At 40.2% G+C, this 27947-nt stretch overlaps 2 protein-coding genes across 4 annotated transcripts; both read right to left on the bottom strand.

Moving 5' to 3' along the window:
- Positions 1 to 55: 55 nt before the first annotated feature.
- tmem9b (TMEM9 domain family, member B) lies at positions 56 to 6382 on the bottom strand. Its single transcript, XM_022202545.2, has 5 exons — positions 6135 to 6382; positions 4694 to 4785; positions 4491 to 4599; positions 3432 to 3566; positions 56 to 1244 (listed from the first exon to the last, which is right to left on the bottom strand). Exons 1-5 carry the CDS (start codon positions 6204 to 6206, stop codon positions 1089 to 1091), a joined length of 564 nt encoding a protein of 187 aa, XP_022058237.1. The 5' UTR covers positions 6207 to 6382; the 3' UTR covers positions 56 to 1088.
- An 850-nt stretch (positions 6383 to 7232) lies between these two features.
- Positions 7233 to 26864, bottom strand: scube2 (signal peptide, CUB domain, EGF-like 2). Of its 3 annotated transcripts, none has more exons than XM_022202543.2 (23): positions 26620 to 26864; positions 26043 to 26159; positions 25704 to 25829; positions 25296 to 25430; positions 24416 to 24541; positions 24189 to 24305; positions 23003 to 23092; positions 22189 to 22305; positions 21943 to 22065; positions 21321 to 21437; positions 21032 to 21154; positions 20586 to 20702; positions 19651 to 19740; positions 19384 to 19506; positions 18518 to 18685; positions 18019 to 18216; positions 12220 to 12390; positions 11036 to 11203; positions 10385 to 10546; positions 10070 to 10267; positions 9012 to 9164; positions 8830 to 8909; positions 7233 to 8454 (listed from the first exon to the last, which is right to left on the bottom strand). In XM_022202543.2, the coding sequence occupies exons 1-23, from the start codon at positions 26705 to 26707 to the stop codon at positions 8308 to 8310; spliced, it is 3054 nt and encodes a 1017-aa protein (XP_022058235.2). In that variant the 5' UTR covers positions 26708 to 26864; the 3' UTR covers positions 7233 to 8307. The 3 variants fall into 3 exon arrangements, with proteins under 3 accessions (XP_022058235.2, XP_022058234.2, XP_051800844.1); XM_022202542.2 differs by having other exon boundaries at positions 18019 to 18219; positions 26620 to 26862; XM_051944884.1 differs by lacking the exons at positions 18518 to 18685; positions 19384 to 19506; positions 19651 to 19740; positions 20586 to 20702 and having other exon boundaries at positions 18019 to 18219; positions 26620 to 26861.
- Between the last annotated feature and the right edge of the window lie 1083 nt (positions 26865 to 27947).

The following is a 27947-nucleotide window of genomic DNA, read 5'->3' on the forward strand; positions in this document are numbered from 1 at the left end:
CGACAGCCAGCTGGTACATTAGTGTAATAAACACAGTAGACTCAACACAATGTAATCCAAGAATCACAAATAAATTTATTTCAAAGTTCAACATATACAATAGTTAAGAACACTTCCGTAGGTCTCACAGCAGTGTGCTGTCCTTCACTGAGCTCAGAATAACAGCACTCTGCCAAACCACTGCTGCCTGTCCGACAACAAGGACTGATCATGGAGCTGACGTTAGACCGAGCACAAAAAGGGCCAAAATGAAAGACTATACATTACATTAGTTAGGCAGTTGAAGAGGGCACTGATTTCAACAGGGCGGTTAACAAATGAGGATCAATAGCACAGCTATGTTTACATCACCAAGAAAATTGCATCGATTTCTGCAACACGGTTCTGAGAAACTACTTTTAAATATCAAACTTAATGTAATGCATAAAATGATGAATCTCACGCCGGTTGTTAGACATCATGGTAGGAATGAAAACACATTTATAAAAGATTTAATAGAAAACATGCATTTTCAAAGAAGGCTGAGGGATGTATATTTTACACTCTTTTCTTCTGTGGTGAGAGCAATAGTGATGCCATGTTCACGTCTGTAGGGGGGGAGAAAATACCCACCAGATAAATGCAATAAAAACAGATTATTATTGCAGCCAGGAGACAGCCATGAGGAGTGGCACCATCCAGCACCTGACATCTTACCCTGAAACCCAGTTTGGCTGATAAAATTATAAGCCTGGACAACTTTAGACTGATGAGACTGCACCTATCATTTATTAGTCAAACAGTAAATTCTGCTTTTGGAAAAGCTATCTCAGCTAGTTCATTTAAGACAGTTCAAAAATGACTTCACTGTAATCTCTTTTGCTGCCTGCAGACTAAATAAGAGTTCCAGCTTTGTTTGTGCTTCTGCCAGGAACTTTTGCTCTACAGATCCAAACTTCGTAACCATGTTCACCTCAGATGCGTCACACTTGATGAGATTTAAACCACAAATGAGAGGAAGGAAGCGATAGAAATTGAGTGTTTTGTCACAGTGTTTTTTTGTTTGTTTTTTCTTTTTTTTTTGCTCCACCCGAAACTCAAAGGCAATTTTAACTGAGAACAACATGGCGGTCGAATACAGACTTCCTCTGTTCCTGAACCTGCCTCCTCCAGCGCTGCTGGGCATGTTCCACTTTATTCAGCATGTTGGGTCGAGAGTGTGAACGAGACAGAACGTTGTGAGCGTTGGCAAAAGGCTGCTGGTCCTAAAAACACAGAAGATAATGAGCTGAAAATGTCTGACAAACATCAAACACAAGCCTATCTTGTAAGACTCCTAAAAAATATGAAGAAGCACATAGTGGTTTAGGATTTCAGTTCTGTGATACTGTTTGACTTGTGATGGACAATTTAAATAAAGATCAAAATAATGCTGCAGCAAAGATGCTATCATCATTTTTTTGTTCCATTCATTCTTTATCCTTGTTAAAATCTGGTTCCTACAAAACTTGTAAAAACAACTTGAATACCCACATTCAAGTCAGATGTAGAGCCACTAGCTTCACATCTTCAGAAATGATGTAGGCTCCCCCCCACCCCCACCCCGCCCCAACAATATCTTTGTCAAAATGTCATTAGCCCCAACCAACATGAGTGAAGACATTTACCAGCCTTCACACAGCTCACCTGGACCACAAAAGCTTTTAGAATTCTTTCATTCGCATATGCAGTAGTACTCCTTACTACAATATGCAAAATCAATGCATTAGTGAATGTATTAGTTCAAAAGAGAAGTCCTAAAACATAATTTTAGGACTACTTTTCCTACATCATCTATATTCCTTAAATTTTCTTGATTGAATTTTTGTAAGCTACATTTTAACTTGTTAGATAAAGTTGTAAAACTAGTATTGTCATGACAAAAAACAAAGAAATAAAGGCTGGGGAGGATCACTGACACAGACATCAGAAAAATCTGTGTGTGTGTGTGTGTGTGTGTGTTATCAGTCAGGCATCATCTCTATATCACGGACTGACTAAACATTACAAGCCCATCATTTCCTCTACAACTCATTTAACAGTGGTACTTCCAGTTTAACGGTGCTTCTGGCAAATTCCCTTCCCTTTGCATTCTTCAGAAGAAAAGTTGCTGCACTACAAATATTTGGTCTGAATTTTCAGCACAAACTCTGGGATTAATCAGATAATGTTAAACTTCTAATCCTACACCACAGCCTGCTCATTTACCACAACATCACAATACGGAAAGGACTTTTAGCGTCGACTTCTGCTTTGTCCCATTTCAATGCAGCACAAGATGTTTTATGAGGACCCTCTCATGTATCGCTTCCACTTTCTTGAAGTCTGCCAGTCCAAACACAGTGTGCTCAGTGAGGCAGCTGTAGTTCCCCCTCCACCCTCAGGCGAAGGCAGAAACTGTTTCCTTTTGTTTTTATCTAAACACGGTGTCATACCAGAGCAGACCAAAGAGGGGTTTTTTGTATGCAATCTGAGATTTTTAACTGTGCTTTTGTTACATCAAAAAATAAGGAGTGGACAATAACAACTTTGTGAGAAACGAGATTCATGTGAGAAATTAGGTTGAGGCTGTCACGCTCCAATTACAGAATTAGTGTAGCATCCCACTTTCATGTAAGTTGGTCAGTCATTAGTCCCTACTTTGTGCCGCATATGAACAAATACTGGGACACATTTTAAACTGAAGCGCAGTGAGCAGAGAGTATGCAGCCTTTGAACAAACAAACTACTATACGACAATGGAAACTGACACAGAGGCTTGTACAGAAGTTACATTTTAGAGCTGACTGACAGTTAGTTGCAGCTAAACTTGACCTTATGTGACAGTGACACACATCCACAAGCACTGATCTTTGCCGTGCCTCTATTCACACAAACAATGAGGATTTATCAAGCAGAAATGTAGCAGCTTTGACTAGCTTTCTTTTAACTGAACAAAGAAACCTCATCTTCATTTTCAACATACTGTAGAATGCTGTCAGTCCCATGTAGTGTTGTATAAACAGTAAATGATTAAAACTTGGTTACAGCTTCCTTCCTGCAGTGTTTTTCCTGTGATTGTGGTTACCACTGCATTATCAAGTCTTTTCTTGAAACATCTGTTTAAACTGACTCGATCAGCCGCTGTGAGAAAGTGAAGTCAGATTTTCACGTTTGTTTCAAATAAAGGCTGATGAACACAAATCCACCTATTCAGAGGCCTTCCCACACACGAGGGCTTGAAGATTACTGCAGGGAGCTTGTTAAATTTTACCCACAAAATGATGACTCCCACGTGATGTTCTGTGCAATGGGAGGTTATTTACACTCTTAAAAAATTCCTCTGGGGAAGAAAGTGTTCAACATTTACCGCAACATAAAGCATTATTGCACTTTCTGAGCCGCAATGAGGTACAAATAAAAGCAACACATACCCCGACGTCGTCATCGCTTTGGATAAGCTGCGAGTGTCCAAACAGACGCCTCTTCAACATGGGCTCCAGCAGCGTCAAGTAGACCATGTAGAGCAGCAGCAGCCCCAAAATGGACAGGTATATGATGATGGTAACCTAAATAAACAGAGTGATTTTTGGGCATATATTCATTTTTCAGGTGGCTTGTGAACAATAAAAGCAGCAATTTAAGTGACAAGAAATGCTGAAACCATGAGTCAGTTATTAATCTGTAGACGGACACAGTGTAGTCATATGTCAGGGCTGGTCGCTTTACAATAATGATACATTTAATGTCTTTGGACTTTCAGCTGCTGTTGTGACAAAACAGGCAATGTGATGACTGCCAAAGTCTCCTGGCATTTTATAGATGAAGTGGCTTTAAAGAATAAACTATATTTGCTGAATATAATAATGTGATACTAGCCTAGCCATGCTAGATCCCATGTTTCTGACGGCACAAGGGTCTAGGGAAGCTCGACAGGGAGGGAGGCGGGCTAAAAGGTTGTCTATCAAATCCCTCTGCAGCAATTGGGTAGGTATACAACCAATCAACGCAACGAATAGGCTGACGTAGTTCCGAGAGCACCGGCAGATTGTGGCTAAGTCCCATTAGCTTCCCGAGCCGCGGAGCCAACTGGTATATTAAGGATTTGCCATATCCCGTCGGCATAAGTCCAAATACGTCTTTCTTCTCAATGAAACACTTCAGTGCCGTCCTTTGTTTATCTTTCAAGTTGAATTTTAGCTTCAAATCTTTAAGGGCTGTGGCCAAAGCCGAGTCGAAAGATAACTGTTTATTGTGCGCCGGTTGTTTCTGTCACAATCGTCACGCCTCTGTCGTCACTTCGTTACGCCCGCCTTCTGACTCTACACTTCATGGTGATTGGTCCGGCCAGTTTTAGGAGAATCCAGCCTCGAGCCTTATGGAGGGTAACTAGACCCACCCTGGCAGAGAATTAAATTCGTTGCCGTGGGTTGTCTAGCGCGGCTAGGCTAATGTGATACAGCTAAGTAAGTAGAAACAACATATAAACTTACCTTGATGGTGTCTGAGCTCCTCTCTTCATATTTACACTCACAGCGTAAACAGTACGCTTCCACATCTTTCCCGTCCACCGGCATAGGTTCGACTACGTGGAGGCAGTTGCTGACAAGATAATAGCATTAAAAAGTCGATACTAAGCAGGAAATGGACAGCTTAAATTACTCGATGAAGTGTAGCGACACGTTTCTCAACGTACCAGTCTTTGAGAGACACATTTTGATTGTAGATTTGCCCCTCAATGTCTCTGTAGGGTGGACAGATGCATTTACAGCGGATGTCCTCAGAATTCTGTAACAGACACATTACATATTCGTTTTCATTTGGTTGCCTGTTCTCTCTCTCAAATTCATTGGAAATACTCCACCTATATGAAATGCAAATGTTTTAGGGAAATTATCTTACAGTATTTTTTCAGACTGATATTTGATTTGCAATAAAATAAATCCATAAATAAAGTGAAGCCTCAGTTAAATATTCACCCTTTAATAGATTTAAAACATGTGATGGAGCACAGGAGACACTATCAAAGGCCTGACTATCATTCAGTAAGGACAGCATGAATTTGTAAAACTATTGACACAATAGTTTAAATCCTGGTTAGACATGTTTCAAAATGAACAAGATATTAAATCACGAATCTGGGCCTTTGTTAAGTCAGTCCACGCCTGAATCATTATGTCAAAATTGAATAGAAATTTATTACAGTTTTACTCTCATTATTTGATAAGAACAATTGGTATATTATATAAGAGCCTTTGTGATGTGCGTTGTTTCAAATTTCCATTTGAAGTCGATTGTTCTGGCCTGTCCCCACCTCACCTTTCACTGAAATTAAGCCATTTACTGAACATATAGAACTGTTAAGTGTTAAGTTTATGTTGTTATGCATTTATTTCCCCCCCCTCCCTTTCTCACCTTTAACAGTTTAATCCTATGCTAGCCTTTGGTTGCTGTTTGTACTGCCAATAGTGAAGTAATTTTTCTCAGTCCCCTGTTGTTTTTTTATGTCATTGCATCAACAACATACATATGCCAACCATACAAAGCACAAGTGCAGTTTTGTTTTCTTTTTCTTTGTACATTTTGTTGCACAGCACATACCGGATCATGTCATTGATTAGTCATACTGCTAGTCCCCACACAGCGGTCTGTACCAAACAAGTATGTTCGCCTATGTCTAGAAAATATGTTTTACAGACCAGGGAATCTCTGTAATACCACCGTGCTCAATTAATAATGATAATATAAATGTCGTGGGGTATCTTATCACAAAATTACAACTATTGCAATCTGGATACTGCACTTGGCAATTTTTCGATTAACTGTCCAGCTCTATTACACATTAAACATTACACACAGGTAGGTTTTAGGTCATCAGGTACACTGCAAAACAGACTGCATTCGTGGAAGTAACCATAATGTTTTATAATTCAGCAATCACAGCGTTGTAGCTCAAGTCCCAGGCTCTTGATACTGACATAAGCTTAGCTCTTCTTCACGCAACAATGTTTAACTTTAAAAAACCAGAGCGGTGATTGAAAATTCAGGCAGCTTTAAGGAGAGTAAATGTCAGTTTACTAAGCCACCATCACCATTTTCTCTCTTGGGCTAGCTAGCCATGCTAACATTAGCCTTACCTTCGCTGTCACTTGGCTGAGCAGCACAAAACAAAACAAAGACAGAACCTCGACGACAAACACCGACTTCATCTTCACGGTCCGTCTCAGGTGTCCAGTCTCCAAACAACAGCCGCTAAACTGTCTCCAGAAACCGCCTCAGCAGTGCGAAAAGCTCCCTAAAACCCTAAACGATGATAGCCATCAAGCTAATTCGAGAATAAACAGCCTCTCAGCAGCTGACTTGTAGTTTCCGGAGATGGCGGTCGACTTCCGCATTTAGGATCGGACTGGGGGCGTTCGCTTAAATATGTAATGTAAATCCTGGCGGGCGGTAAATATGAGATTAAGTTACGTAAAACCATTAATCTATTTTTTAAAAACTATTTTCGTGAGAAAAACTATTTTAATCAACACTTAATTGGTAGCTTTTAATGTATTTGGTCATACTTTCGAAATTTCGAACAAGCATATCGAGCGGGAAAGAAGCTGCTATCTAAATCGAACACACCCTTTGGTTGGAGATGATTGTAAACAGTGGAAGAGAACAGGAAGAGGACCAGGGTAGGAATATATAATATTTAGTTATTAGTGACATTCTTTAGACTGTATTTCATGTTGATAAAATAAAACATAGTTGATCTGACACAGAGAAGCTAAGCGTCTATGTGTGCATAGATATATCAAATAGATATTTACATCTATTTGTTGTTTCATACAGATTTAATTTAGGGTTAGGGTTTAAGTCAAAATCAGCCAAGTTATAAAAACTCATCTTTTAAGCTTAAAGTTGTCTGACAATAAAAGACAGAGATCTTAACTCCACTTAACTACAAATTAGCAAAACCCCTCTGTTTACAATACATAAACTAGAAATGGTAAGTTGATTTGACTAAATTCCTTTATTATGTTTGACAGCATGTCATATCTTTTCACATCTAAATAATAGAATGAAGTGTGATATTTATATTCCAGTGCTGTCTTGCTAGTAGCTATATAATTAAACTTTAATTCAAAGTCACAGAAGAGTTATGATGTCGATGCAAATCAAATGCAACCTCAACAATTATACAACAAAAACGGCTAAATGAAATTGAATTAAAGGGGAAAAACACAAGATAAGTTTCCTATCTTTATTTACAGCATATTAGATGTACAAAATCATAAAAAATATACATACATGTATCATCTAAAGCAGGTGAATAGCTCAGTTGTATTTTACAGGACTTTTCATGTACTCTGGTATCTCATGGTTCGGTTTCTCTGAGTGTCTGCAGAGTGATTAGTTGTCTTTGGTTGCTAGACAATAACAGTAGAAAATATATATCGATGCATACTGATGTCATTTTGCAAGCCGATGTGTCGCAAATGTATAAAAGCCGCAGTCAATTTTTGAAAGATAAAAAGGTTTTTTAAGCACAGCAGCAGTCATCTAGACACCTTTAAACACCAAAAACAGCCACCAGCAAATGCAGCACACCTATACTGTCAAAATGTATGTAGTCGCTACAATACATCAGGGTTTCACCTAAAACTTTTTACATCATATACAAAACATTCATCAGAATAATTTCTTTTGTGGTGGGACTACTTCTTTAGTAGTGCTAATGTTCCCCAGAAAACATTTGTGCTATATTTGCTTCTGACATTAAGCGGCATTTCTGTCAATAATTCATCTCTACCTGTGAAAATAGCCTATGTTAAAACTAGATACACACTCTATATACAGTGTCACTGACAGTCAGTATGTATCTGTTACCTGCTACCGTGTTGATTTATCATCATAATGCTATTAAAGTCCCTTAATGTCAGCATGTACAGTATGTAGCAATATTCAGATACACAGATGTGCACTTTGGATTTAAATCCTGATTTTAAAATCTAAAAGGGTCATTAAAATTCTTCTGTTGCTAAAAAAACAATCCAAAGGGAAGAAATCCTAATTCCTTTTTGAAGATTCCCATGCAGGTCTATGCTCAGCACCACTTCACCTCTCCCTCTTAAAGCTCCACAAAAAAGTCCACTTGCTTGAATTGTCCAGTCAGGATCGGTTTTATCAAGTGTGTTGTCCACTCTAGTGTGGATCTGCGTGACAACAGGTAGCTACACTCTTAAAGGGGCCAGTGGATGAAACAGATACTGTGGCCAGTATGTGATATAGTTTATCGTGAAAAATCCAGAAACCCGGTGGTTTTTAGGGGCGAAGGAATCTCAGGACTTTGGAACGCAGGAAGCGGATGAAGGATTTTGGGAACATTTCTCTTGATTCTTGTGCCGTGTAGTTGAAGAAGTTCTGTGGGTGAGCCAGTACGTCAAACAACGCCTTCATCAGTTTCTTGTCCTGGTGAGGAAACAATGTAGAGTGGAGGCTTATATTATATAAGAGACAAAAGCAGTGTGAATGGCAGTTTGTGATTTCTACATGTCTCCAGAAGAGGGCACTACAGGTTTACAGGAGCCAAATATAGAATTCCCAGCAATATAAACAAAGTAAAAATGTGTTGACTCATAATTTTTATATTTTGTAACAGAATACTTTCTATTGCTATGCATTTTCTATTTTCTATTTATATTTGATACAAAATCACACAAAAGCATGAATGTTCTTTGTTAAACATTTCTTGTATCTACTCTCAGATGTATGTCGCTTTGGATAGAAGCATCTGTTAAATGAAATTGTAGAAATTTGTACAAGACGACCATAAAACACAGATACCTTGAGAATTTCCTGGTGATTCTCTGAAGCGTATAATCTTCCATCTCTGACTATGTCTTCTATCAATTCCTGGTAGTCCTCTGAAACAAATAAAGTCCACAACCAGATTGTAAATGCAGCAAATCAATCCAAAATATGTACAACAAATAGAGATAGCAACAAATCATTACAGTTAACCTCACCGTCATATGTCACATAAGGAACCTGGAAGCCTTTTCCACTGTTTCCCTCATTGGACCTGAACTGTATCCAAAGCCTCTTGGAGCGGGAGGTGAAAGCAATGGGACGTTCGTACGTCTGACACGTCTCGTAGGTTGTCACAGAGTTGGACAGAGCTGTGAAGGGATTATATTATATTCATAATCAACTTACAACATTAATGCATTAGAAGTTGCTGTAATCTCTGGAAGATGAATGAGATAAAGACACTTTATGTTTGTTCCCCTTGCTAATGATGCCTGCCAGACATTTTCATGTCATTTGGGCACTCTGATATTATATATCAAAAATTTGTTGGGTTTCTATGTTTTTATAGGGTCGAAAGTTTATCTCTAAATTTGTCAGATTAACCTCCATGATTAACAGTACTGCGGGTTCGTCTTCTAGGTTGAGTTTTGTCATTTATGCTACTGTATGGCCTTAGTTATATTATTCACTACTTAGGTTTTTCTTCATAATTAATATCAATGTAGGGTCTCAGTCTTATAGTCAGGGAAAGCAGTGTTATAGGTAAGTTTTATAGGGTTAAATCCCTAAAATGTGAACTACTCTGGTAAAATCACACCATAAATGACACTTAAGAGTTTTCACCCCAATATTTACATCTGTTAGGTTACTCTAGTACTTTGAATCATAATCTCTTTTACTTGAAGGCACTTTGATGCAATATAACAAGAACAAAAAAAACCTTGACTTAACTATTAACTATTTTCTCTTGTCATATTGTATGCTTAAGATCTTTTTTTAAAAATTTGTTTTCGGTATTTGTCTAATTAGATATTTGCTTTATTGTGAAAACACTTTGTAACTTAGTACTATACAAATAAAGTTATTATTAAATGGCACTAATTCACACATTAGAACACATTATACACACAACCACTTGTTTTCATCATCTCTGAGAATTATAGAAAATAGGATAAAACTTACCAAAACCTTAACTCTACCTGCTAAACCAATAGATATACTGAGCACATACATTCATGGTGGTAATATATTAGTTAAAACAGTTCAAACTCACAGCTTTTTCTCATGACTAAGTAGTCTCCACATTCATCCTCAATAGGAAGGTAGATTTCTGGGACAACAATAAGGATCCTGCGTTTGGGCGGTGGGTTGATGGTCCAAGTGCACTCGACATTGGCCGGATAGTTCCCCGGGTAGTTGGGGGACTCAATGTAGCCGGTAAAATCTCCCAGCTCTCCTCCACACTGTCGGTCTGTTAAGTGACACAGATGCGTTTTTTTATTGTAAGTGGTTCAGTACGGTAAATCATCTGGATTTAAATCCCAAATTGCTGCAGTATTTACCTCCTACAGTGTACAGAAATGCTTACTTTTGCACTGCATGATGTTAGTGGAGCCATCAAAGTCAGTGGTGGTATTTCCAGGACAGGCCATGCAGTAGTTCTGGCCAAACTCCCGCTGATATGTGCCCATGGGACAGCGAATGCAGCGGTGTGTGCTGGTGTTATAGTAATGTCCTGGAGAGCACTGGACTGCAGAAGACAGGGACAGTAAGAGCAGATCGTTAGTTGATATAATCCTGTTGGGTAAAAGGTTTGCATCTGTTACCACTGCAGGGTTTTTTTTTGTTGAATTTAGATCAGTTGAAAGATAGCATGCTATTCACTGAGTGTTTAAAATTTCTGCTACGTTCTGCTACAGTCCTGATTATACATAAAACTACGATTTTATTAAACTGAAACTAGCTGAATCTCTAGTACAGACCATCCAACAGCTGCAGAGGGCAGCAGAGGTCCTGACAACACTTGAAAGCTGTGTCGGCTCAGCAACCACATCATATGATTAGAGTCAAAATCGCAACAAGGACAGATGTTTCACTTTATCTAACAAGTCTGATGAGCTTTCAGAAACTTTCTCAGCTCCACAAGAACCACCTAAACCTTGACTTATGTTACAGAAACCTAAAGAGGAGTTATTAGGATTTCACCCTGCAACAACAATAACACAGTTGACTTTCACACCTTTGGTCTCACACTCCTGAAAGGTAGCAGCCCCACTTCGCTTGGTGACCAAGTTTCCTCCACAAGGGAAGCAGGAGGTGCGTCCCACCTCTGGCTGGTAGGTTCCCAATGGACAGGACAGGCAGGGGCTGAAGCCATCACGGGAGTACTGACCAGGGGAACATTGACCTGAACACACAAGCATTTGAGTCATATTGCGAAATGTTGGAATCAGTAAAGTTTTTGTCCAAATAACAACATTCGCAGAGCTGCATCGCTTGGATTAGTATAATTACAGGTTTGTTTTTAGTGTTTCATGAGAACTAGGAGACAAAACGCGGCAAAGCTTAAGCAAATGTTTATGGACTGATGCCGTGTTTTATCTCCTCGTCTCACATCACATCACTCCTGGATGACTAATGCAAACTGGGTGCCAGTGGGAATCGTCTCTTCTTGTTTAGTCTGTCAGAGGAGATGGGGATCTGGGATTCGGCCACAAAGTGATTCTGATAACAGCACAAGAGGAGAACAAAACATGGTGGCTCCTTCAGCTTTTATTCCACAGTGAAAGAACCTCTGTTCACCTTGTGAATTCAAATACATCTTGAACATCTGAGCTCAAGCTTCTTTGGGTTTACACAAAGCAGAACATCTGCCGAGGAGAGATCTTTATCAAGGCACTGCTGTTTCCTGTGTGGCTCAGATTCACAAAACCGCTTAATTACAGTTTGTGATTGTTTGAGATTTATTGCTTTTTTAAAAGATTTTGTTTATTTGTTCTTGTTTAATCTTGTTTCCCTTTGGGTTACTCATTTTTCTATTTCCCTGTTTCATTCAAAACCGTACGAAAGAAAGTAAGGAAAGAAAATGTTTATATTTTCATTTAAGGGACTAGTTTGACAATATTGGGAAAATAATTTATTTATAAATAGATGTCAATTATAATAAGAATTCATGTCCTGCTTTACAAGTCCTGAAGAGTCAATGAAGGCCTGATGAGCTTGTGACTACCTTTTGCACATGCTATACTCAGCGTTCATCTTTTTCTATGTTTAACAGTCACAAAATAAAAAGAAATTCTATGCAAAAATAATTTAAAACATGTAATAATGTTGAAAGGTTATTGTTGTTATGCAATAACAATCTTAATGTTATGACAATACTGTTTGTGTCCATTTTTGATGATTGCTTTGGTTTTGTCTTACCTCCACACTCTGACATGTTTCGGGCTCCAACCACCTTGGAGACTTCTCTTCCTTCAGGTCCTGGACAGACCTCACAAGACATCTGTCCCTCCTCATCCTGATACGTTCCAGCTGGACACAGGACACACCGTCCCTGATCGCCATCGAAGTACGTTCCAACACTGCAGCTCACTAGCAGACAGGTGGGAAAGAACAGGAAGACGAATAAAAAATTATGTGATTTATTCAGTGATTTATTTGCAGCATCCCTCAATATGCTGAACATAAAGCCGAAAATGTTTCTCCAAGGAGTTGCCAAGCTTGTGGTTGTTTGCTATATCTCTGCGAGCAGACAGTTTTGTCACAGAGTTGTGGTGAGTTTTGAAAAAACCCAAAACAACCTTGTTTTCCAGATGCTAAACACGTCTATTATTTTCTTTAAAAGAAATTGTGATATGGCAACAAGTTCAATCTAATTTAATTGCAAAACTACGGCAACATCAAACAGTTTCCACAGAACCTAAAACAAACACCTCAGATTAGACACCCAAAACAGGCTGTCACGTCTAAAACTTTAATTTACACCAATTTAGTTGACGGATCGGTGTTATGTAGTGGTTAGCACAAAAAGCATAAAAGGGTAGAAACACAATGTAAAATGCAGCACGAGTCTACAAATATAGCAGTCTGCCCCGTGGCTACACAAAATCAAACAGTCTTAACCACAGTGTAGATGCACACAATAAATACAGCAGCTGAAGTGAATGACAAGACCATTAAAAGAACCCAGACTTTAACTGCCTCTCAAGTGCAATCAAAGAGGGCCGTGTACATACTTGAAACGGATAAACACAGTGAAGAGAGTCAGTTAACTGCTCACATATTTAACACATCAAAGGCAATGGCTCAGCCCAATCAATTTATCAATCCGATGACAGATTTGAGAGTTTTGCTCATCTGTTGCTGCACATTAAAAGTATCACTCAGCTTAATGCAGTTAAGCAGAATATACAGCGGTGCATAAAGCTGTACACTGCGTAACAGCACAGTTTAGTGGAGCTTTAAATGCTGCTTCTGATTGAAGTAAAAGTGTGAGTGCACTTAGTAGGCTATAACATGCAAAATAATGTCTGTTTAATATTTTTTTCAAAGTTAATGGCACAGTTTTTCCATGTTTCTGACAGGACATCTGGCGTATTTTGTTCGAAAGCTCCGAATAATAATCTCACATATACAAAGACACCTCAGGCTCATTGATGAACTATTAAACTTTTAAGTCTGTTGAAAGTTTAGGACCAAGACTACAATCTTTGATGCAGAGCTAGTTATTTATCTTGACATGATACAGTGCCTGTTGTGCTGCTGTGTTTGGGGAAGTTGTAGTGATACAACCATTTACAACAACTGAGAAAACTACAATCATCTAAACCAGGAGAGACATTTATGTAGAGCTTTCATTCTTATATTGGGCGATGGCTGAACTGAATCATGTAGTTATTAAATTCAAAGGCTCATAGAGGTCAGAATTGCCTGGAGAAGTGCAAACATGTCAATAATTCAAGAGTAAATGTTCATATTAGAGCCCAACCAATATATCCAACTGATATATTTGTTGGCCAATATTGTCACTTGATACTGGCTTATCACTGATATATTGGTATTGCTGTATAGGCCCGATATATACCAACATGAAAGCTTTCTTTTACAAAGAATATTATAGAAAATGGTGCTGAGGTAATTTAGAAACAGCGCACAGTTTATCCAGCAGATTAGCTCCCACTGCATTGTTTACAATCCTCTCAGCACTGTCTGCAGCACATGTAGCAGAGAACACATCAGCGCTGAGCAGACAGTGGTACGGAGTCGAGTGGTGTCTTTTTGGTAATTTGCTAATCAGTTTACAAAATATATTGCTGGAAAGTTAAAAAGCAATAACCCCATCATTTTGCCTTTCAATATATATTTATATAAACATTATTGGATATCAGAATTCTTTACTCCCATATTTGCTATCAGACCCAAAAATCACTGGTTAGACTCTAAATCACATATGAGTGAACGACTAATGGATTTCAAATCAAATTTGTGATTTAATATAATTCAATTACTAAACTTCAAACAACAAGACGACATGGTCATCAATATCCCCCGCCACATGTGATTCTGAGTCTATATCCAAAATAGTGATCAAGGGCCATTATCGCACAGGTCTCATTTTGGAACTTGATCAAGGTGTCCATGGTGTGAAGCTACACTCTAAATTTTGTAATCCTAGCTGTGATAGTTTCCGAGAAAAGCTGTCCCCTTCATCTCGGACGGACGGACGGACGCACGAACGGACGGACGGACGGAGGCCAAACCTATATCCCCCTTTTCCACTTCGTGGAGGCGGGGGATAATAAAACGTAGGATGTATGTAATGCAGTGCATCTGATTCAGGGTTTAAACTGTTGTGTTGATGGTTTTCCAAATTCATATTGTCCTCCTTGTGTGACAATCACACTTTTGATGGTCTCTCAAGTGCTAATGCTCCAACATGTTTTAAATCTATTAAAGAACTGAATCTTGACTTTAAAAAAAAAGATAACCTGTCAGGAGAATCGCAATTGCTTACTTTCCCTAAAACATTCAGTCTTCATACAAAACTAACTTTAAATCAAAGACCCTGTCTATTAATTATATTTGTTAGTTTTTTGTCATTTCATCAGTGTATAGTCTGATTCTTGTTATTAACCACAGAAAATCTTGATTTGAAAATAAGTGTGTATAAATGTAGTCATACTCTGATTGTCATAAATGTGCACATTCAAATCAAACCAGATACAGATACACAGTGTTGTAGGATAGTAATTAAGTGTAACATAATGTATTAATAAATATATTCTATAAGTGCATTACAAATTGGCATTCAAAGCACAAGTTTTCCGACAACATTGTAACACTGGTAACTAAAGTGTGACCACCTGAAGGCTACATGATCATTTACTCACACAAATAAAGGAAAAAGAAACACCTGCATGCTGTCTTTTACTGCAGTTCCAGACACTCACACATAGAGACACACATTATGTACAAAAAGCCTGCATTAAGCTGTTAAAATGCTTTTGCAAACCAATCTAATACAGCCACACAAACCCAAGGAGACAAAAGAGCACCAGCCCTCTCCACAGCTGCTTTTGTGCCCCACAGCTGACATGTCCTAATACTTGATACAACATAGCTGTGCATCAGGGAGGAACTTTTAATACCCAACATAAGCACACTCACCTCTTTTAAAAGCAAACACAGAGGCAAATCAAAGGGAGCATTTCCCTCTTATCTCACAAAAGTGCAAAGGCTTGATTAAAGGGACTGAAACACCATTTTGCTTTGGTTCCTCCCATTCAAAGTGATGCCTGTAATTAATTTGGGAATTACTGTGTCTGTCTGATAGCTTTAAGAACTTGACTTGAAAACTGAAGCTGCTCTCACACAAGAATAAATCAAATAAATCCCTGGGCCTTCAGCGCAAAATGTGCCTCAGATGTAGCCTTTAAGTTGCCCGTATGGAAAGAACCACTATCTCTAAAAACTCTCCACACAAAAGCTTTAACGTAGATCCATTATACATGGCTCAGCAAATTGTTAGATTTTCCTCAAAAGAAAGAAAATGTAATTCTATCAAGAGCAGTTCATTTTTTGAAGCCTATTGTTTATTCTGAAAGACCATGAGGAGCCATCATTGCATTGTCCTCTAACAGCTTTTATTTGACAGAGGGAAGCAGTGAGGGAAGGGAGAGAGTGAGAGTGAAAGAGAAAAAAAAACCTTGAAGCCTTTCAAATGCAAAAAACGCTTCTATAGAGTCCTCGAATTGATGGCCCCAAAGAGGTCTAAAAGACCTTTCACCTCTATTCAAGTCCCCAGTTTTTGCCTACTTGATGACATAGGAAAACACTACGGTATCACAGTGGTAAGGAGCTGAACCCAATAAAAGGGGTCAGGTTTCTGAATCCCCCCATTCTGCTTGGCCCAATCGCTGCTCGCGCCCATCAAGCAGAGGCCCAAACAGCTGATGCTAATTGATTCCCATGGTGTGGCTGAAGTCAATTCTCTTTAGCAGTTTAGTGGCTGGGGGTCATGCAAAGTGGCCCCAGCTGGGGGGCAGGGGGGACACGACACTCAAACTGCCAGCTTGAATCAACAGCACTTCCTAAACATCTTCAATGTTAAAACAAATACGCAAACAAGTCGACTACGACGCTCAAATAGACGTGAATCCACGGACATGCACCATTCACAGCATTTTGGATCCTCTTAATTGACCGTTTGCACAAATGTTTTAATTTTTTCATTAAAAAATGAATTGTATTGGACTCAGATCCTCTAGAATTTCAAATCCACTGTCCAAAGAAATAAAACAATACAAAAATAATGATTTAATTCATAAACTAAATTACACAGAAGCTGTTTTAAACAGACCTGAAATCTAAACTGCACAACAACCAGTAAACCCAAGTATGCCACAGAATGAGACGGGAAAGGTTTTAAACAGTGCACAGTATTTTCTTCAAGGCTGTGTTGTCGTTCCTCTGAAGAGTGAGAACGAGCCCCAAATGGGGTTTTTCAATGGAGTGGGCAAACTGAAAAGGACTGAACTGCACTCCGAGCTAAGCCAGAGCGGGAGGTGGGGGAGGAGGGGAAAAATATAGCTCCTTTAAAGAGCTGGAGGTTAAGAAGAATGCCTTTCAGACCCCCCCTCCTCTCCCAAATTACATGTCTACACCCCTGCCATGGCCAATAGACTGCTTAATGTTGACCTGAAAGCATAGCGGGGGAGTTAAGGAATCAAGACACTTAAGATCTGTGTTACTGAAAGATAGAAATAACGAACAGGAGCAGTTCCGGCTGAAATCATGTCAGCTCAGCTTAACAGTAGAAACAGGTTGAATGCTAATGATGAGGCCAAAAAGTGTTTCAGCAATCATCTCTATAAACTAGCTGCAGTTTCAGTCTCCACTTAAAGAGCAAAGATCTTAAAATTAATACCATTCCCATAAGCCTCATTGTTCAGATCCGCAGCTAAAGATTTGAGTCTACATCAGATTCAAACAACTTCAACACTGGCGGTAGATGTGTATATATTGAACAAAACACATACTGTCTGAATAAATATTTACACATCTCAAAAGCGGAAAGGCGCCAGTTTCCTCTCATTGATATTGAGAAGATGTGCAGCAGGCAGCAAACTCACTGTGAGGCCTGAAAATAGGGGCGTACAGTCGCAACTGCCAGAGAAAACAAAAGCCAGCTTTCAGCTCTCTAACACTGACAGTGTGCGGTCCTATTTAATGAACATTTTCTCCATAACAGGTTGTATATAAAACTTAACCGAGAGGCAACAGCTACCAGGAGACCCGCCATGGGCCCTAATGTTACGCTCTTATCCCGGGGAGATGCTGGAAGATCTCACAGCTTGGAGGGCCAACAACAGTCTCTCTGTTCTTCCACATGAGCTCGCTCTCCCCTCCAACCACCTCATTACAGCATGTCTGCAAACCAAATATGGCACTCATCTGGCCCACACCTGCTCCAAATCCAATCATTAAACTAACTTGTCTAAATATATCTCACTGGCATGAGCCATTTCAATTACTTTAAGACATGACTGTGAGTCTACTGTGTGCACAGGCAAACCTGGAGCCACTGCTGCCTTAATAACAAAGAGGCTGGAAAGATGAAAGGATTTTCAGGAAAAGTTATGCCTGGCTGAATGGTACGTGCCCAGATCTTTAACATGTTTTCTATACTGACTAATAAGAACATATATGAATCAAACTCACCGCATTTCCTGCCCACCAGCACCTGTCCTGCCACACAGTGTCCGGGCAGCTCAGCCGGCTGGCCTTTGGATAGTTCATAGTCAGCTCCAGCAAAGTGGAGGTGGAACTGTTCCCGGTTGATGGACTTCCTCAGAGTTCTGATGGTTTTCCTGAGCCTCTTCTCTGAGCGTCGACGGACACAGTTCAGGTCACAGCTCTCTGCTGAGAGAGAGAGACACTTGATACCACAACTGTTTCAAGAGCGAAATTCATCATCGTCACATGAATAATCAACTGTGGTTTCTCACCTCCCACATGCTTTCTCAACACTCAAGACATCAAGGAAATAAAACACCTCACCCCCATGCCCCAAAACCCTCGAGCCCACCACCAGAGCCAAGTCAAAACAGGAGATACTTTAACAGTGTGGCTTGTTTAGTGACAAACAGGCAGCAGCGAGAGAAAGACAGAGAATAAGAAGCAAAAGTCACAGGCAGGCAGGAAGCGCAAAGAGACCAACCTGTTACCTCCTCTAGGTTCACATCCAGCTCAAATTCAGCTGTGATCGAGGAGCTGTCCTCCTCGCCAGCCTTCCTGCCGTGGCGGCTGCGCATTCGCTGTCCAGATGAGGTGCAGCGCAGGCTCACATAGCTGAACTGGACATTTTCAGTGAAGAGAAACCTGCTATCTGTGAACATGGGAGACAACCACCCCCCGACGACCAGCAGACACACAGATATGACACACACAAAATCGCACAATTGTTAAAGAAAATCAGAGCCAGAGCCACAGAAAGGAAACATGTAGGTAATTTATTGCTATTACCAAATGCTACTCCATAAATAGACTGTTAAAAAGCACCCTTATATACACATATTGTAATTTTTTGTGATGTAGTGTGGAAAGCTGAAAAAGGATGAGATGTCAAAGAGATAATGTCCTTTATTTGAAACAATTATGTTCCCTTTCAGTAACTGTGAGGGCTGTGATAGACCATGCTAAAGCCCTTTGGAGAAACAAAATAATCCTACAATCAGACCTCGTTTGATTGATAGCAAGGTCAGACCTCACTGAAAGGCATGCTATGGCTAATTACATCCTCCCCTGTCACTGCCAGACAAAGCGCTGCGCTGAGACATTCAAGACACTCAAAACCACATCACTTTCCCCACAAATTTCTTTCACATTTGCCCTTGGTTTTTGGTTTTCTTTGAAGCAGCTTTCAGGTCTGCTTTGTCTTCGTTAGATGTTGGCAGTTCTCGGTAAACCCAAAATGTTTTTTAACCAGCTACACGAAGGAGCTGTAACTTTAATCCTTGTCTATATGTAACCTAAGTCTTGTGTTTTGATGGCATTGTTAGGCTTCCTGTGTTGCAACCTCTGTACCTGAGTGTGCCGAGTTTAAGCTCTCCCTGAGTTTCTCCTGACTCCGTTTTAAGTTGCACTTCGCGATGCCAGACTTAAAAGTGGCTGTGGTCTTAATGCGGGGAACACCGGCCATTTCTGGACCTGCAGGACAAATGAAGGGAAAATCGTGTCATTTTGATCTCCTTAAATATCGACTGAAAACAAGGAAAGCATAGCTTGTTCCTGAGTAACTGTTTCGTGTGACAGAGCAGAAAGAAAGATGCAAATCTGAGGTTTTGTACTTGCCTAAGCAATACAAGCCACTGTTGTTCTTTTGTGCGTCAGCCAAGCAGGGCAGAGGCATTCCACAGGTCACCGTGTAGGAATCCTCCGTCCCTGAAAACACACAAGAGGCCGTGACACACAGACCAACACTGACAAAAGTCGAGGCCACAAAATCCAAGTAAGAGAGCAAACAGGATACATGTATGGACACGAAGAGTCACTCTGTGGGCTGATGTTGACGACCGCTCACACAACTAAACCCAGAACAGTTTGACTTAGTTGCTTTTCCACCTTCCGCCTAATGATGCACTTGCTTAGAAATCACTGTTTTTTATTGACTCTGAAGACATATAACACTCTCATTGTTTGCTGTACTTTGTCACAGCTCCACTGAAATCAGTTCATCTATTACGACTTATTACGTGAACCAAAGACTGTCAAAAATGTCCAGATTTGATTTTAGAACAAATTCTGTCAAGCTGAAAATCAGCTCTTGTGGCAAACCTTGGAAAATTAATGAACATATTCAGCAGCTGATTCACTTTGACAGCCTCCTAGAAGCCACTTCTTCATTTTGTACCAGCTAATATAAAGCCAAATGTGAATCAGTATTATGAACTTGATGTCTCTTTTTAAGCTGTCACACCACAGCCGCAACTGAAAAGACATTTTTGATCTAAAATGGCTTCATCAAGTGTTGAGAATTCAACAAAGGGGAGCCACTGGGGCTAAACTGTAGTAGCTAAATGTATAATTTTCTGGATTCTTAACTTGCACAATATCTCAAGGACTTGTAGGCACAGCTATGAGATCACAGTGATGCTTTTGTCTGTTTGACGAACAGAAAAATCAGCAACATAAGCAGGAAACTAACAAAACTGTCACTCATTTGCTATGTCAGTCAGCTTTAGCACATTGAAAGAAAATACTCCAAAACAAGAGGCAAGTGAACTCACCACTGCTGATGTGAACTTGGGACTGGCAGGTCAGAAAGCAGCGATCCCCTCCCTCCTGCTTACTACAGTTCAAAGTGGGTTTAGAGGGGGGGGTTACAGGTGGTGAACCCTCAGCCTCTAGATAAAAACCACAACAAAACTCAAAGGTAAAAAAGAACATGTTTGATTGTAACAAGGAGGACGATGCACGTGAAGATGAGGCACAAAAAAATGCCCAAAATCCTGACAGCACTGTCGCATTTTGGATGTTTTACTCAAGCACAAGAAAGAACAGAGAATTAAAGAGAAAAACGGAAATAATTCAAAGTATCTCCTGTTTTTGTCCCCCCGTTATTTTGTCCAAAATGTGGGATGTTGCACACTTCGTTATGACACAATTTCCAAAGAAACAAGGCAACAGCGCTCAGCAGTTGTGCCTCTCTTATAAGGAAGAGGCACCGACTTACCAATGCAGTCCTTTTTGTTCCAATGTAGCTTATAGCCAGGGCGGCAAAAGCATTCAAATCCACCCATGGTGTTCTCACAACCCTGCTCACAACCACCATTGTTCACACTGCATTCATTGACATCTGAGATGAAAAGGGGAAAATCATTATTATAATTACAGAACACATCAATGAGCAAGAACTCATATTTGTGCGCTTTTTTTTTTAGAACAACACGCCTCTAAATTGAGCAATTGTGTGTTATGCTCAGGTTATTATGTGTAGCCCCCTCCACCCGACGTCGACTCACCTCCGCAGTGGGCCAGTCCGTACATGGTATAGCCTTTGTTGCACAGACATTGAAAACCACCGGGGGAGTTCACACACGTGTGATCACATGTGCGCTCGAAAAAACACTCATCTATATCTGTAATCAAAATCAGGCAGATGACATAATAGCAGGGCAGTCAGTTAGCAATCTTCATCAGCAGGAATTTCCCACCCAAAACGCTCCCATTTTCCCCACTTAGTGATATGTGACAAGTGCTCTACGCCACACCAGGTAAAACATTTGCTTTTAATTACAGGTAAAAAGAGGGGAGCGTTTCAATGAGATCCCTTAATTATATTGGTAGTTGCATCATTTCTTAAGGCAGGCTTTAACTCTGATCCCAAAGGGAAACAAAAGGGAAGCCCCCAACCAGTCACTTATAATAAAAATAATGTTAGTTCTAACTTCTAGAGTTTGTTGCAATTAATTAACATTAAAAAAAAATCTATCAAATGAAGGCTTTCAGGATTTAAAAAATGATAAGAAAGGATTCAAAAGTTGCAGTAAATATAAAAGGCCTGTGTGGGGTGACATGTTCTTCTTCTCCCATTTATGTAAGGCAAATTTTGCTCAAATAAAACAGTTCAGCCGCTGTTTCTACCTTGACAAGAACGTTCATCAGTCAGCAGCTTAAAGCCTTTTCTGCAGTTGCACTCAAAGCTGCCGATGGTGTTCCTGCAGAAGTGGTCGCAACCGCCGTTGTGAAGCTCACACTCGTCAATGTCTGTGGAAATGATGTGACATTTCAGCAATACTTCCTCCAAATGTCTACAAAATCAGTGTTTCAGCATGCCACCTTTCTGTCTCTGGGAAGTTTTTCTTTTTTTTGGCAGACTGGCAGGCTGACCTTTGCATGTTTTTCCATCCGGCTGCAGTGTGAAGCCAACAGGGCAGCTGCAGCGCACGCCTGTGGATGTGTCTTTACAGGTGCAGTCACAGCCCCCATTGTTCACCGCACAAGTTTCTGAAATTAGAACAATACATCATGCCACGTTATGTGAATGAATGAATGACCTTTCTTCGTGTGAAAACCGTGGCATATTCCTCAATGTCAGAAGCTAGATCCTTAGTAAAACAAGGGCATTATATAAAACATCAGTGTTACAAATTTTTTTATCTAAACTGCTGATAATGTTAAATTCATACACAGTGTTTAGCAGTGTCTAAACTTTCCTAAATGCTGATGGAAGCTGACAGGTAGTCGGTATGCTGCATAGATGCATGTTTGGATCCAAATGGAGGTTATTTATATGTGACGTGCAGGTTTGAATTAATAACATGCGCTATTTATATGACAGGACAAGATTCCCAGAGCTCAAGTGCCAAAAAATTTATCTGATGAAGTGCCAAAGATACAATGTTCGACATGTATCAAGTGACCCAGAATCACACAACTGATAAATACTGGAAAAGATTCACACGCTGCTCTTTCCAAATGGAAGGAAAATGCGAAATGTACCACACTGTCACAAATGCGTATATTTCAGAGGGGAAACTGGGGGCGAGAAAGTGAGCATGTAGTCATTTCACAGTTTGCTCAAAAGACTGAGGAATGTATCGCTTTAGTAGACATTACTCCCGTCTCCTGAGCGGTGACTGGCAGCTCAGCGCACCCTCATGTAAAGCACCAGTCTGAGCTGTTTGAGGTGTGCAATTATTACCCATCAACAGCCTTCGTTTGACCCGTTTGTCCACCTCTGCGAAGGACGTGGCGTTGTGGTCTGAGGATTCGGTGGTGGCTTCGTCTCGTTCTGTGACGTAGAAAAAAAATCATTATTATACCAAATGTGTGTCCATACATTCGACAGATTAATCAAAGAACTGAAGCACCGTAACTTTTCTATTGACTTCTAGGTGTTTATGTCAACCTTCAGAAACCACATGGATTTTACACTTGAGATATTCAGCTTGCAGTGGCTTGGTGTGTGTCAGATAACACAACAGATCTGAATCAGGAGGCAGCGTCACAGTTATAAGCCCGGACCTCACACACACCGCCGCAGGAAGGAGAGATACTACCCATTATCTGATGGCTGATCTTTATCCTTCGTAACCATTGTGTGGAAAAATGCACACTGCCAAACAGGAGAAGTGATAGAGAGATGCTTCTAGTTACTGTGTTTTCATCCATTCATCAAGATGGCTTGTGTGTTACAAAAGAAACAAACTGCAACATACTGTAAGCTGCTCCTGGAATGCGTATCTCCTCGGCGGTGGTCTAGTTTTGCTATATTCTGCCTGCTAATATATGTACATAAAAACAACCCACTGTAGTTTATGATGTTCCTAATAAACCATAAACGGCAATGACAGACACGCTGAGCTGCATCCAGGTTTAGCAATTTGTTTTCTACTTAGCAGTTTTAAAGTTGTTAAAATCAGCACATGCCACACATTCAGAATGCACACTGTACTTTACCAACATGTTTTATCCATTCACTTTATCATTAAAGTATTACCAACATCGTTTATCTTAAAACACACAAGTCCTACTGATATGAAAGTGTCTTAATTTAAGCTCCAGTTATCAGTTTACAACCATGTCATAATCTTTTTCAGGCGTCACCATAGTTTTGTGCTTCCTCTGATATGCTTGTTATCTTTGGAAACTTTTAGTTTTCTTTAGAATTTGCATTAATGTGTGATATTGAACACAGTGAAGTGACTTAGCTTAGGTCAGTTTCATCAAAAGACCACAAAGCCTCACCCATCAGAGGATTAAGATATGCTTTCACAGTGGAGTATTCATTGAATGTAATGATATTAAAGACAGCAGAAAATGTTAAAAGATGTAGCATGGGGACTTTGCATTCCTCTGGACTGTGAGTCTGTTAACAGTGCGCTTACCTACACATGACCTCTTGTCAGGCTGCAGAGTGTACCTGACGTGACACTTGCATATGGGGCCGTTCTCTGTGTCCTCGCACATGTGCTGGCAGCCTCCGTTGCCATGGTTACACGTTACTGCAGGGTAAACCAGAGTAAAAACGATTGGCTCAACATATTAGGCCCAAAGTGTTTGCATGTCTTGGCTGATGTGTTGTGTGAATTTTGCTTCACGCTGTTGCACGTACAGATGCAGCCTCTCTGGTTCCTGGCCAGCTCAAACCCTGGACGACACTCACAGGCCACACCTCCTTTGGGTGTCTCCTTGCAGATGTGGGCGCAGCCGTGCTCCTTATTCATACAGTTGAGGCCCTCTGGGATAGAAAGAGGGAGAGAGGTACACAATGAAACTCTCCTACAGTGACTGACCGGCTCCACACAAAGGCACACACACTGAGAGATTAGTCTGGCATCCTCAAAGACACTGATTGTTCTCACGCCTCACACAATCCAAAAACATCCACCGCTGTGTTATTTTTAGCATTTCTACGGGGGAAAAGAATATTCAGTACTCAGAGTTGAAGCTGGTCAAGGGTTCATTTAGTCAAAATAAAACCCTACAAAGTCTTCTGGGGCATATTAAATACTGCTTTGAGCTAAAAACTGAGATAAGACGCAACACCATTTAGATAGATGAGTCACAGCTGAGTCGATGGGATTTAAAAGGGTTGTCAGGACTCGATGGAGTGGAAAGTAGTTGCATTTGACTTGACTTCAGTCAGAGGACAAAACAAAGGCGCTTCAGACTAATCTGTGACACAGACCACATAGACCAGAGTGTTGCAGTTATTAACTTATTTTGTTCTATGGGACACAGAAATCCTTTTCCCACAGCATGTTGCTGCTGCAGATAAAAGCTCAGTGACGAGAGCCAGCTTGAACCTGTCACCCCTCGTTGGGCCATCAATCTCTGATTTGTAGGTGACTCTGGGCAAATTTGCTACATCATTTTTCATGGTTTAATACAATTTGGACGTACAAGCATCCACAAACACACACACCAACAATACAGACTCATTTATGAATGACCTGTTAAAATTTCCCCTGGTGTGGATGTGGTGTACTCACCCACAGAGCGGTGGATGCATGTGTGCTGGTTGTCGCTGAGGAAGAAGCCCTCTTTGCAGCGGCACTCATAGCTACCCATCGTGTTGACACAAGTGTGTTGGCACCCGCCATTGTTGAACTTGCATTCATCTACATCTGCGGGATGCAGTGGATTGACTGCATTAATAAACAGTTTACAAAACTTTGGGGAAGTATTTGTTATATTCACAAACTTGTGTAAATCGCACTGAGGCTGTTTTGTTCAGCGCTGCAAACATTGCAGATGTTTCCTTTTTTTCTTTTGGAGTGTGAGAAACTTCACAAACAGCCCACACAAAAATGCATTCTCCACCACCAGAAGTAGAGGCTGATTGAAGCTATCTCTCAACACAGAAGGTTTAGAACTTAACGGTTTAAAGATGATCTCACCGAGACAGTTGTGCCCATCGTGTGCCAAGTTGAATCCATCATAACAAGTGCAGCGATAATTGCCTGGTATATTGTTGCACTCTTGTACACAACCACCATTGTACTCCAAGTCGCATTCATCAATATCTGAGAGGTAAACACCACATAAAAAAGTAATCACAAAGTTAAAATGCCAAATGAGTGATGAGTGAGTAAAATAAGATAGATGGATATGGTAACATGCGGTTCATAATAAGGACATTTAATCAATCCAGTAGGTGGATAAACACCCAACCTCCTGTGATTCAACTCTGACACTCACATAGTTCAAATAGTTCAACAAAAAAGGAGCCACATTACCTTCACAGTGTTTTCCATCTCCTTTAAAGCCTGCTTTACATGTGCACTTGTAGGAGCCTTGGGTAGTCTGACAAATAGCATCAATGTGACAGCCATCACTTCCCTCTGCGCATGGATCTGCAGAAATCCATGTGAGCGTGTCTTATTATTACCAAAACACACTGAACAAGTCAGACAGTAAGTAATTTACCAAATATCCTCCTTTCAAATCGACATATTTTCGGAGAATATGCTAAAGAAGACGAGCGAGAGAACTCCGATTTGACTGACAAACACTAGAATACAAACTTGCCTGATGGTGACAATCAATTTGACTAATCTTAAAGTTAATAAATTGGAAGACAAAACTGATTTTACAAACATGTGCGTACATGGAGACCAGCAACAGTCTTTTAATATTATTATTATCATTATTGTTATCATTTTATAAAGCAGCATATATCGAAACTAGGAGAAAATGTAAAAGTCACCGTTGGGGAAACAACAAGAGCGCACTCCTGAAAGCGTGCGTAAAGTAGCACTCTCCGCGACTGGAAAACACAACACACACATGCTCACACACTCACTACAGTCCCACCTCGAATCTCTGGAAGCGCAGCGCTTTGGCGACTATTTAACAAGAGCAAAAACAAACAAAAGTCCCTTGTAGCCCAAAAAGCTCCCATGGTGATATGATCCAAGTTTAGAGGTCTCCTCAAAAGGACGCGTACGCACTGAAGTCTTGACCGAGCGTCCGCCTCATTTTCATTCTAGCCTGTCAATCTGCTTCACAAGGGGCTTTTCAAAAGAGAAAGGAGTGAGTGACCGAGTGTGTGCGCGCGCGTGTGTTTGTGTTCGTGTTTGTGTATGTACGCGTGCGTGTGTGTGAAAGAGAACGAGAATGAGCGCGTGCGTGCATGTAAAAGTGGGGGGAAAAGCCGCTTTTGAAGCAGAGTTGAGTCAAGACAGTCAGATAGGCAGCGAAAAACGGGAAGTGTGGAGACTATAAGTAAAACTTTACACCAGCACTGAGCTGAAGAGGCTGTTATTTTGAAGCTAGGCCCAGAAGCTCTTTGGTGAAGTTATCAAGCTCTGTAAAGCATAAACTTTGTAAATACGGGCTCCAAGGGCATTTTAATGTGTGCCGTGACACATATCTGTCATAAAAAAGACCGAATACGCGATTACCTAAGAGACTATGAGCATGTCAATGACAAATGAAAAGCTAACTTAGCTACACGTTAGCTAACTAGCTTGTGCCGTACAGTTAGCTAAACATTATGGTTGCTAGGCAACTCAACTTTTTCACTTCTAATTTTCGACTAATCTAGCGAACTAAGCTATCGTTAAACGGGGGGAAAACAGCATTTTTCCTTTTACTAAATGTATGTATTTCATAATAGTAGTTTAAAGTAAGTTTTTAGTTTTACTAGTAGCTTTAGTTTTACTTTAGTAGAAAAAAACTTACTATACGTTACATCACATACCACTTTCTATCCGTCGCCTCTATACATTCGTTTCAGTAGCTCTAATCAATAAATGGATTTTAACTTCAAAATAGAGTTAACTATCTTCGAATCTTGTATCTAAGGCTACTTGCCCAAAACTCTGCTTTGAGGAAAAACCCTTTAGATTTTTTACATTTCAGTGTAGTTTCATCTACCACCATGTACCCCAATTATAGAATAGAATAGAATAGAATAGAACAGAAGTTTTTGTAGTCAGTTTGTCTATGTATCAAGGACATACAGAGGAACCAAAAAGACATTTCTCTCACACTTTTAAGGACCAAAATACAAAGTAAATAAAATATATTAGAACATGAACTGGTGGTAGTACCATATAGGACAGCTTATGGAAGTGATAGTAGTGCAAATGGTTGTAGAAATCTTTATCTGCAAAATCAGCTGATGCAGTGTCCTTTTG

This window comes from Acanthochromis polyacanthus, chromosome 2 (genome assembly GCF_021347895.1).
Source record: "Acanthochromis polyacanthus isolate Apoly-LR-REF ecotype Palm Island chromosome 2, KAUST_Apoly_ChrSc, whole genome shotgun sequence".
In the NCBI taxonomy this organism is placed as follows: domain Eukaryota; kingdom Metazoa; phylum Chordata; class Actinopteri; family Pomacentridae; genus Acanthochromis; species Acanthochromis polyacanthus.

What these genes read in the sequence shown, in the direction of transcription:
- tmem9b (XM_022202545.2), bottom strand. Translation starts at nt 6,206, where the DNA reads ATGAAGTCGGTGTTTGTCGTCGAGGTTCTGTCTTTGTTTTGTTTTGTG. An exon ending in AATGTGTCTCTCAAAGACTG is followed by an intron (nt 4,600 to 4,693) that starts GTACGTTGAGAA and finishes TTATCTTGTCAG; the next exon opens with CAACTGCCTCCACGTAGTCG. An exon ending in GGAGCTCAGACACCATCAAG is followed by an intron (nt 3,567 to 4,490) that starts GTAAGTTTATAT and finishes CTGTTTATTTAG; the next exon opens with GTTACCATCATCATATACCT.
- scube2 (XM_022202542.2), bottom strand. Translation starts at nt 26,707, where the DNA reads ATGGGAGCTTTTTGGGCTACAAGGGACTTTTGTTTGTTTTTGCTCTTG. An exon ending in AGATGGAAAACACTGTGAAG is followed by an intron (nt 25,830 to 26,042) that starts GTAATGTGGCTC and finishes TTTACCTCTCAG; the next exon opens with ATATTGATGAATGCGACTTG. An exon ending in CGATGGGCACAACTGTCTCG is followed by an intron (nt 25,431 to 25,703) that starts GTGAGATCATCT and finishes TGCATCCCGCAG; the next exon opens with ATGTAGATGAATGCAAGTTC.